The following is an 11592-nucleotide window of genomic DNA, read 5'->3' as shown; positions in this document are numbered from 1 at the left end:
CTGTGTGTGTGTGTGACTGTGTGTGACCCTGTGTGTGTGTGTGACTGTGTGTGACCCTGTGTGTGTGACTGTGTGTGTTTGTTACTGTGTGTTACTGTGTGTGTTTGTTACTGTGTGTGTGTGTTACTGTGTGTGTGTGTTACTGTGTGTGTTTGTTACTGTGTGTGTGTGTGTGTGTGTTACTTAATGTGTTTGAGCGCGTGTTTGTGTGCGCGTTATAATATATATTTGGTTTCAGTCGATCGTTGTCCATCTATAACCAGAATATCAGTGAGGGTATTTATTCTGACACACACACACCTCTGTACAACATTACGGAATATGTCAGAGCCATATCGATGGGTGATTATAATGGGGCCGGTAGGAGTTGATTAGCACAATGATGACACAGAATATACAAGTGTTGTGCATTCCTCACCCTCAGGCTGTTTATGTCAGGCTATTGATTGCTCCCTCATGATGAATGTAGATGAGTTGTATGGCTGTGGATTGTAGTCTGTGCAGGTTTTATCATTGTGTCTGATCACATTCCTGGAGACCTGTATAATCCTTTCATTTCTCTGAACCCCCTGCAGTATAATGTACTGCTATGTGATAATTCTATTATATCGCTATATTATATGTGTTTGCAGGTAAAACATTGTATTGAATAATAGCGCAGAACCCAAATCAGCAATTATACAAATCATAGGAGGTGTGGAGGGTTCTGCTGCCGTGTCTTAGGAAGAAGGGATTTCATCCCCCGCTATGAGGGGATATTGGGGTAAATGTTGTAGCAGGAGGTGGGGAGGGGTAGTATGGGTCAGGGGTTTATCCTAAGTGCCCCTGTGCCCCATTTCAGCAATCAGTAGGGGGCAGCAGAGTTTCTTTCTGACCTTCTTTTCTTCTTTGCAGACCATCTCGGAGCTGGAGGCCCAGGTGTACAAGCTGAAGGAAGAGCTGATCCAGGTAAACGCTCAGCGCAAACAGCAGCTTCTGGAACTGGGACACTTGCGGGAGGAGGAGAAGCAAAGGAGCGCTCAGGAACATCAGATAGCACTCAGTAAACTGAGAAGAGAAATGGAGGGCACCAAGCTGGAACTACAGAAGAAGCATGCTGCTCACACCCAGGAGGCTCTGGAGAAGGTGAGACCTTTGTACACACAACACTCTTCTGGAGGATTTATATAGCGCCAACATATTATGCAGCTCTGTACAATAAATAGGCTTTGCAAATGACAGATACAGTGATACGGGAAGAGGACCCTGCCCCGAAGAGCTTACAATCTAGGAGGTTGGGGGAACGAACAAGTCATTTGTATGCGTGTTGTTTCAGATACCTGCTGTGAGCTGCACCTTCCAGTGTTACCCTACTGCTGGAACTCTGCAGAGATTCTGAGCTCTAGGCCTGGAGAACTGAGCAGCATGGGGCCCTTATCTAAGATCCCCCTTGCTGGATGGACTGGACGAAAATGAGAGTCCTGCCATCCATCTTCATAAAATTTTAAGTAAATCTTTGCCTAATCCAAAAAATGTTTCTTTTATACACCCCAGTTCCCAAAAGCATGTACTTACCTTTCCTTCATTCACCTACGTTACGAGTCAAAGGAAAAAACCCGGCATGTAACTCAATCATGTGACAGCACTGGGCCAATCAGCTTCATCACTCAGGATGTGCCCATCCCAGTGTACACGGGATTCTCCCTTGGTGAACAGGGAATGTAAAGAAAGTGAATCCACACCTGTGAGAGCCTGCATGGACACAGATTCACCTGAAATGATTTTTGTACCATACAGTCCCAAATTAAGGTTCACGTATCACTGACTTTGAATATAAAGCAGAACTCCAGCTTTAAGATATCTTTTACCCTGCCCTGTGTAAAGTTTTCATACAGAAGCCATATTTAGCACTGACTGTATGGAGTAATATACTACCATTGTGTATAAGGAGTGTATGGGGAAATATCAGAGTGGCTTATATTCCATAGAAATATGTGTATAACTCGCTGCCCTCCCCCCGTATAATATATTCCATCAGTCCGTTCATCCCTCGTTTCTGGCATGTCGTCGCTGCTACCCAGTATATTGCCGTCACACATTGGATTATCACATAAAAGAGGTGTACAGCTTGGTTGTCACATTCTCTTATCAGCCGCCAGCCAGGCACGGTCCTATTAACCTCTGTGTGACGGCCGTGTCAGGAGCTCTCCGCCATGGCAGGGGACCCGCCGGCTGAGCTGCTATTACAGGTGCACCACCTAGAAATGAACCTTCCTGGGAATTATGAGGAAGAGCAGGGCTAATAGGAGTGAAATTACCCCCAGTAACCAATGGAATGTCATCTGTTTCCTGATAATAAACGATGGCTGCACATTAATACCATCATCCGTCTGCTGCAGGCAGGCGAAGGAATTTCTCAGTCTCTTCTACTCCAGTGGTCAGAGTGCAATCTTTTGTAGAAAGATGGATAGAAGCATTGTCAGGGAAGAAGTAATAGATTCCTGGGTAGGTTACATTATTATTATTATTATTATTAATAAACAGGATTTATATAGCGCCAACATATTATGCAGCGCTGTACATTACAGACAGATACAGAAGGTGGAGAGGACCCTGACCCGAAGAGCTTACAATCTAGGAGGTGGGGGAAGTATCACACAATAGGAGGGGGATATGGAATGGTGGGAAGTAGTGAGGGTTTAGGAGACAGAAGAAGACGGGTAGGTGAGGGGGAAGCGTTGGGTTATAAGGGCGCTTATAAATGAGCAGAAAGTAGGAGAAAGCCGAATAGGACGAGGAGACCATTCCAGAGAGTCGGGGCAGCTCTAGAGAAGTCTTGGAGCCGTGCGTGTGATGAGGTTATGAGTGAGGAAGTCAGTAGTAGATCATTGGAGGAGCGGAGAGAGCGGCTGGGGGGGGATTTTTTTACCAGGTCAGAAAGGTAAGTGGGACAAGTTACGTAGCATGCTATGCTTGTCATGAAAACATATCTGATGACAGGTCCACGTTAAGGTTTGGAATGGACATTCACGTGTGAATAAAAACAGATCCAATCACAAGGCTCCATCTAATGATATTCACAGGTTTATATCAGGAATATTTTCATCCAGGGATCTGACACAGCTGCCTTAATGATACTGGGATTTGTCTGCTGCAGGAGGGGACAGGGCAGATTCCCAACTCCGCCCCTCGGTGGTAATTCTTCACACCCCTGATCATTCAGAAGTATTTATACCACCCCTGCACACATGAAAGATTTCTATACTAAGTAAATATCACACGTCCCCCCGGCACATCTCGCATCTTATTAGGAGGGATAGATCGATGTATCTGTGTGCAGCACTTATATCTCCCCCATACATTGGCAGTAATCCGTACCAGCTGAGCGCCCCACATTACGTCAGCGCTTTCTATTCATAAAACCATCTCTGGATGTTTGTGCGATGAGGATAGCGATCTGTCAAGTGTTTTGTGGTGGCAGCCATCTTGAATCCCTCCTGGACTTCCTGTCTCTTGTGCACAGTGTGTTCCCAGCTGTGATTGGAGCCAGATGGGGCTCTAAGCAGTGACACATGTTGTATATTGTGGAGCCAGGTGTAGCGTGTTGTGTGAGCGCACATTCCTCGCCCGGGCCTGGCTCTGGAAATATAAGTGCGTACAGATGTGGATTCTGGCGCGCTGCAACTCGCCGTCATTCCTGTGTTTTCCTGCTCCACCGCTTATTCAGAAACCTCGGCAGTCAGAGGACAGAAAATAGAGACCCAGAGATCCACACAGGATGGGAAAAGTGCAATTGGCGAGGATGTGGAGATAGCGACATCCCCACCGCAACTCATCCCTTCCGCAACTCATCCCCACTGCAACTCATCCCCTCCGCAACTCATCCCCACCGCAACTCATCCCCGCAACTCATCCCCACCGCAACTCATCCCCTCCGCAACTCATCCCCTCCGCAACTCATCCCCTCCGCAACGCATCCCCTCCGCAGCGCATCCCCTCCGCAGCGCATCCCCTCCGCAACGCATCCCCTCCGCAACTCATCCCCTCCGCAACTCATCCTCAGCGCAACGCATCCCCTCCGCAACGCATCCCCCCTGCAACGCATCCCCCCTGCAACGCATCCCCTCCGCAACGCATCCCCTCCGCAACGCATCCCCTCCGCAACTCATCCCCACCGCAACTCGGTGCGTGCAAAACTCTGAGCGGCATGACTCCTTTGCTCATGTACTGGATCAGTGGAACCGTTCCATAGTAATCCCCCCAATACCCCCTTTATTCTATATATTGTACCATGTCAGGGATTTATTTTCCTGTACAGTCACTGTAAGGTCCATTTCATATCGGACTTTATGACTATTGGCAAAATAATCAATTTTGCTAAATCAGATAAATTAAAATATACAAAAGGCCTGAAATACCTTTGAGAATAAAATCCTGCCGCAGGCTCCCCCAGTGCTGGTCATATGGCCAGACATTTAGCTGTGTGATATGGTCAGAGTTCAGATTGCCTGATCTGTCAGCCTTGTGATCTGTCTGAATGTTAAGCTGACTGACAACGCTGTACATTCTGCAGAAATCGCATGGCAGTGTTGTCACCCAGTGGACAGGAAAGACATAGAAACCAATCAAACTCCAGCTAAAATATTGTTGTTTTATTGGAAGATTATTAAAGAACTTCCATCGTATGCCCCCCCAGCAGCGTTATATGGTTTACCCCACCCCCTATAAATATCCCATACGTGACCTGCATGTAATTGTGGAGAAAACTACAAATAAAACTATTCCGCCCATCTACATTGATAATATTTCTGCACACAGATGTCATACAGATTTCTGCCCCCACACACTTGTAGGACTTCAGTCCCTGATTTGGAGTGGATAGATAGCGTCTTCTGATTTGCTGACATGAACCAGGTAAACCAGAGCAGCCCTGTGATTGGTTACTGAGGGTAGGTCCTGGGACGGATGCGGTGTCAGAGCGGCGGTAATAATGAGCCATTCTCGCAGCTTTGCTCCAGCTGTCGCCTTTGCAGCGGCCTGCGGTCTGCACACAAGGAAGCGCTCCCCTCCGCTCCTCACCACATGTGTTTTTTTTAATAGATCTCCATTTTAATGGATTAGTTGCATTTTTCTCACTCCCTTGTTCTGCGTCCAAATCGAGCTGTCCTAAGTGAAGCCATATTTCTTCCATGCAAAAGAGCCTTCCAGAAGGAAAGACCTTTTCTTTTATTCAGTCTCCAAACTTTCCAGATTGTTTATTATTTATTTTTTATTGGTTTTATCTTGTGGAAACTGTTTGTGGATTGTTGGGGACTTAATGAATAAAGCTTTTTATGGAGTAACTCCACCCAGAACTGATATGTCAGTGATTGCTAGACACAAATACACCCTTATAGTTATGTCTGTGAGATCCTTTGGTATTATCAGGATTTATATAGCACCAACATATTACGCAGCGCTGTACAATAAATAGGGGTTGCAAATGACAGACAGACGGTGACACAGGAGGAGGAGAGGACCCTGCCCCAAAGAGCTTACAATCTAGTTCCCAGGTCTGTAGATCTTGTGTGCCCATTATGAGGGGTCCCCTCCATCCTTGTCCTTAGATCCTGGGTCTACACACCTGTTGTGCCCATAATTAAGGGGTCCCCCCATCCCTGTGCTCAGTTTCCAAGTCTTGACGCTGTGCTCCTTTTTTCTTCCATCCCTGTGCTGAGTTCCCTAGGTCCGTATACTCATTGTGCTCATTATGAGAGAATAGACACGAAGGATCTGTAAATTGTCATCAATATAACTATACTGTACAGCACCCCTGATTGGCTCTTTGTGGTGTTGCTCCCTCTTCCAGCTTGAGCTCTGCTCTACAGGAGGAGTCTGTTTTATTGCATTTATTGATATTATTCAATACAGAGCTGTGCTAATTTATTCTGGAGTTCAGGTTTATTTATATATTACATGCTGGGATTTGTAGTTATTCATCACCTGGAAGGTAACTCATGGAGGATAGTGCTCATGGAATATTTCACTTCATTGGTGCTGTAATACAATTCATTTTACTTGTGCATTGCACATGTTTGCAGCAGAGACATCTGTCTTTATAGAAGATTTCTATTTCTGGCCAGTAGGGTTGCGCTGGCAATTTTGTGGCCCCTGTGTCCCAGGTACAGTGGCCCTTTAACCGTTTTCTGTAGATGAAGTCATCTGGCTCTTGTAGTTTTCCTGCAATGGGCTCTCTCTGTTTTCTCTAATAATTGGCAGCAGACCCAGCTCTCCCCCTCCTCCTCCTCCTTTCAAGTAATGAATAGTTGTAAGCAGATCAAAGGGGACGCGTTCCGCTTTCCTGGCTGCAATAAACGGCGTTGGAATTGGCGCAGCGCCCGGTGACTTCGGCATGCGGATGAGGTGCCAAACACAGGGGTCAGCTGCAAAGTGTCTCTTCCCCGCTCCTCTAATCTGTCTCTCCTCTCTCTCTGTACAGGCCGCCAGCAGGTTGTCGCAGATTGAGAAGGAGTACATGGAGAAAATCGCCAAGTCAACGCAGGTACGTCAGCATGGCCAGGAGCGCGTATATGGTTATATATAACGTATATGGTCTTAGGACTGATGTATACAATCAGGGGGCCCTCCGCAGACACATTTCATGGTTACCTGTCTGGTGCAAATTTACACCATGTTCAGGGTGAAGTCCGGGAGTACATTTTTTCCCACCATTCATGAGAGTGGTTACAAGTTAGTAAAAGTGTCAGAAATTATCCCCAAAAATCTTAACAGCAATTCAAACAGAAAAAACAAAAATCTCTTATTATAGGTGTTTCTGCTCCCCCACTGAGTTCTGTGTCCTATCAATGGGTGGGTGAAGCCACGTACCTTGGAGGTGGGCACTGCCACCTGTGACTCCATGAGGTTCTCTGGTATCCAACACCCTCTAGCTCTGTGTCTGAGCATCCCCAACCTGTGATAAAAGCATACATTATTATTATCCAGTATTTATATAGCACCAACATAATACAGAGCGCTGTACAAAGTCCATAATCATGTCACTAGCTGTAGGAGCTCACAATCAAATGTCCCAACCATAGTCATATGTTAATAATACAGTCTGGGGTCAATTTTGGGGGGAAGCCAATTACCTAACTGCATGTTTTTGGAATGTGGGAGGAGACCGGAGTGCCCAGAGAAAGAACCTGCAAACTCCATGCAGATAGTGTCCTGGGCAAAATTCAAACCTGGGACCTAGCGCTGCAAAGGCCAGAGTGTTACCCACTGAGCCACCATTTCAAAATAAGGTCAGCTGACACAAAATGGCAGACAGGCCCTACAGTGATATGTGTGGTGCCCAGTGCAGCCGTACAGAAACTGCACCTTCACCCAGCTCTGTACAATGCACAGGGGGTCAGATCTGTGTCTCATATAAATAGGGATTTACATGTTAGAATTTCACCTTCGTCCCTCCGTCCTATTGTCTGCATGGAGTAAATCTTGCATGGTGATAAGAATTATTATTATTATTATTATTATTATTATTATTATTATTCCAGGCTGCAGTGTATGGATGTGTATGGGCAGCGTTCAGCAGTATGTTGGCGCCGCACTATGACCTCCCAGCCAGGAATTCATCTTGTTCAGTGCAAAGAGCTGAAATTTCCTTATCCCAGGCCTCATGTACACATGATCCGCACACCCACACACCGGCCACATCCAGAACAAACAATTCGCCACAGCCAGGAGCCGAGCGCCTTATCTGCCCCGGAGACCACTGGATTTTAAAGGGGACCTGCACACAGGCATATACAGGACCTGCAATCTCCCTCAGAAAAATGCCAGGTTCCTGGCTGTCTCTGCTGCAAAATCCTGTGATTCCCTGACTGGGAAAAATATTGATCAGCATTTTTTTTCTAATCAGTAGCCTAAGAAGTAGTGAAGCAGTTGGATCAGCATGATAGAGAGCTTTATTAATTCAAACAGGGCCACATAACCCCCACCCCCCTTGTAGACTAAGAGCCCCCTAACTCTCCTCCCAGACTAAGGGCCATATAACCCCCTAAGAATGTAAGCAACGTAACTTCACCCCCTGGCCCATAGCTAAGACTACATTACCCCCTTCCCTGATATAGGGCCACAATGGTAATTCCGGGGCTATGTTACTCCGACCACGACACACTGCCCTGTGTTTGTAATGGGATGGGGCACTGTCAGGAGTTGTATCTGCAGCAAAGGCCGATCCATATTCAGTATATGATGGATACTTCTAGAGACGGTGCAGGCATTATTTGTCACCCCTGCTATGCTTTATTTACCGGGACAATACAGAATCATGGGCCCAATTGCCCAGAGCCCCCATCTTGTCTGGGGCTTTATTGGACAGAATTGGAGAGAATGGTAGAGAGCTCTGATGCTGTGCATTTGGGGCCCCCACTTCATATTCACCCAGGGCCCATTTTACCCAAACCATTCCTTTGCGAGCTCTTTCTATTCTGTGTTCAGGTTTCCGAGGAGTATGTTACCCCCCCGTGACCCCGGTTGTAGGTGATCTCTAAGCGTTCCTATCCGGAGGCTCTGCGGCCTGGAGACGTCAGAACCTCACATACATTCCGCAGCTTCAAACAAGGCCGCGTCTGTCAATCCCAGCTCGGAGCGGACATTGGCTAGTGGCAGCTTCCCAGAGGCCTCTGTGTCTCCGGGATATTAATTGTCCTGTCGCTCGTTCATTTCACAACCGTTTGAAATGTCACTTATGTTCTTTGCTGCAGGAAATCACTTTAATGCTCGCATATTTTCCCATCAAATCCAGATTGACGTGGCCGACAAATTGTTTCCACAGGCAGAAATAACCCGCGTACCAGTACATAGGATTGTGTATGAGAGCTGAGGGCTCGGCGGTGTCTTCATATCATGGGGATATCACTGAGCACAACATCTTACAGGACCTCCGTGTCTGTAATGGTCAGATCTGTGGAGGGATTCCTCCTCTGCATGCCTGAACCAGGGAAAAGAAATCCGGAGCACCCCCTGGTCCAATCTATAGTGGTACAGGAACTGACTGTCAGGGTGAAGCTAGTTGTATCCATCAGCAGCAGATCCCCAAAATAAACATTCTTCACCTTCTCATTGGAGCAGAGCCGTTCTTTATTACGGGCCTAGTGGTAAATATTTCATTTATTAACCAATGTGTTAATTGTAAAGACTATAAGTCTGATCAGATGATCGCTTGTCATTGATTGTGAAAATCGTTCATGATCATCCTGGGGGGGGGGGGGATCCAATGTCAGTGCAGGCGTCCCACCAATGGCTGTGCCAGGTCACTAAATGACCATTCCTAACCGGGACTATTGTGGTCACAGCAGAGGAGCTCCTTCTATTAGTTCTGCCTTCTATATTAGTTCTGCCTTCTATTAGTTCTTCACTCAAAACAAATATCAGCAATTACCGACCATATGTACGAGACTCTGCTGCACCCCGACACTTGTAATACCACAATGCATTGCAACCATCACCTCCATGAACATCCAGGGGACAACAATGCTTTGTGATTTCATTGCAGTTCATGCAGTGTTGTCACAATTTTTATTATCCAGTGATTATATAGCACTGACATATTACGCAGTGCTGTACAAAGTCCCTCAAAGGAGCTCACAATCTAATGTCCCCCCATAGTCATATGTCATTATCACTGTCTAAGGTCAATTTTGGGGGTGCAGCCAATTAACCGAACTGCATTGTTTTTGGGGTGTGGGAGGAAACAGGAGTACCCAGAGGAATCCACACAAACACAGGGAGAACCTGCAAACTCCATGCAGATATTGTCCTGGCTGAGATTCCAACCTGGGACCCAGCGCTGCAAGGGCCGGAGTGCTAACCACTGAGCCACATAACAGACCTTCTGGTAGGATCAGCTGTTCAGTATTATTACTATGGTACACAGGGAAAAACTTTTTGCATCATATTTGTATCACTTTCAGTAATTTGGGTGAATGTGGGGTTTGAGCCTCCCCAGCAAAGCAGAGTGGGGCTGTGATTTGGGGTTCAGACGAGCATTGCTCAGGAAGGTGAGGGCAGAGTGAAGAATATGGCTGAAATTGTATGGATAGGACAGAACTTTGGATCCGTTCTTTTTTCTCTCCGGAGTTTTTGCTGCTCTTTGTTTCCCCAGTAACCTGGAATGGTGTTGTAATGAGAGTTTACACATTTTTGTTTTCCACATAAAAGAGAACATTCCTCATCCAGAGCACACATGTGCTGCCGACCCACAATCCCCCTCTCCACACAGCTGCAGGAATTAGCCATGGCCTCCCTAACCAGGCCCATATGGTGGGCCGCTTATTCCATGTGCCCCCTTAATGATAGGCTGCTGGACTGCAGATCACATGGTCCGGGCGGCCGTTCCTCCAATCTCATCCTACATCTGTGTCAATGCCAGAAAACAATCCTCAAATATATCATGGCTCTGCTATGTGAACAATTCCACCTTCTTCCGTTCCAGGAGCGTGAAAAGGGTCTTGGAGGGCTGTGAGAGGTGTCAGAGGCACCCGCAGCACCCGTCATCCGGCACTGCAGTACCTAGGCCAGTCATCTCTAATCGGCCCATCCCGCTGATCCTCCAATATTAAACGTTTGGACAGCAGAAAGCAGAATACACATCCAAGCTCTGATTGGCCAACAGCCAGTTTTGCTGTACTCAGACACAGATCAAACAATTCCAGAGAAACTCAAACTGAACTCCAGACAGACAAAACATTACTGCAGTGGTATAACTGTTAGTGCAATGTTAAATGGGGTTTTTTTTTTTTTTAATACAAGCAGTGTAAAAAAAATATAAGGGGCTCCCAAAAGAAACATGCTGAAAGAAGCATAAAGCAGACGGAGATGAGCTCATCCCTATGCTGCTTCTCCTTTTACTGTTCAGTCCCAAAGTGGGGGCAGGTCAAGGATGACTTGTGACTGAAGCTGACCACCAGACTGAGGACATCTAGTGGCAAAAAAGAAGTACAGTGGGGGAAATGTGTTTAAATATTGCAGCAGCGTTCTCCTTTAATTGTACAAATAACACAACCACTTATTAAAGACCCCCCCCAACTATACAGTGATTTACTCCACATAATGATCATCAATAGGAAGCTGTAAAAGGAGCTGCAATGTATTCCACCAGTTTATACTTTTTGGGGACATTTGGAGGAAAACAAACCATCTGACAAAATGAAAAGTTGGCTGTTATTATCTGACCCATTGTTGTCACCGGCAGTGTCACCCAGGCTGTGTCCTTCCACTCGGTGACAATTGTCTCCGTCACAAAGGATCCGTTTATAAGTCTTTGTTCCAGACATTCCATGTTTACACAGCACTGAGAGGGCCGACCCTGGCAGCCATATACAGACATATACCATACCAAACCCCGTGCCAGGCCACTGGAATGTCTGCACACAGAGTACCATGGGTGAGGTGCCAACTGCACCAGCTCACAGCCACACCAGCAGCATGTAGCGTTCCATCATGGCTGCCCCATTGTACAAGCATGTGCCAGGTTCAAGGAGGTCATCAGCAACCCTTCAGCCCAGTATTACAGGAGAGGAGTTATAGAGGAAGGAGCAGAGTCCTCCCGCAGAGTATTACAGGAGA

The 11592-nt window shown here is 46.6% G+C and overlaps 1 protein-coding gene across 1 annotated transcript in view; it reads left to right on the top strand.

The window, feature by feature from the left end:
* Positions 1-11592, top strand: part of CEP112 (centrosomal protein 112) — a 97315-nt gene that overhangs the window by 74638 nt on the left and 11085 nt on the right. The window contains exons 19-20 of the mRNA XM_072414077.1: positions 895-1125; positions 6458-6520. Of these exons, the coding sequence (XP_072270178.1) occupies positions 895-1125; positions 6458-6520 (294 nt within the window). The remainder of the gene's footprint in view (positions 1-894; positions 1126-6457; positions 6521-11592) is intronic.

This window comes from Pyxicephalus adspersus, chromosome 6, assembly GCF_032062135.1.
Source record: "Pyxicephalus adspersus chromosome 6, UCB_Pads_2.0, whole genome shotgun sequence".
Taxonomy (NCBI): domain Eukaryota; kingdom Metazoa; phylum Chordata; class Amphibia; order Anura; family Pyxicephalidae; genus Pyxicephalus; species Pyxicephalus adspersus.
The sequence above is the reverse complement of the archived record's forward strand: the minus strand, read 5'-3'. Positions and strand labels throughout refer to the sequence as shown.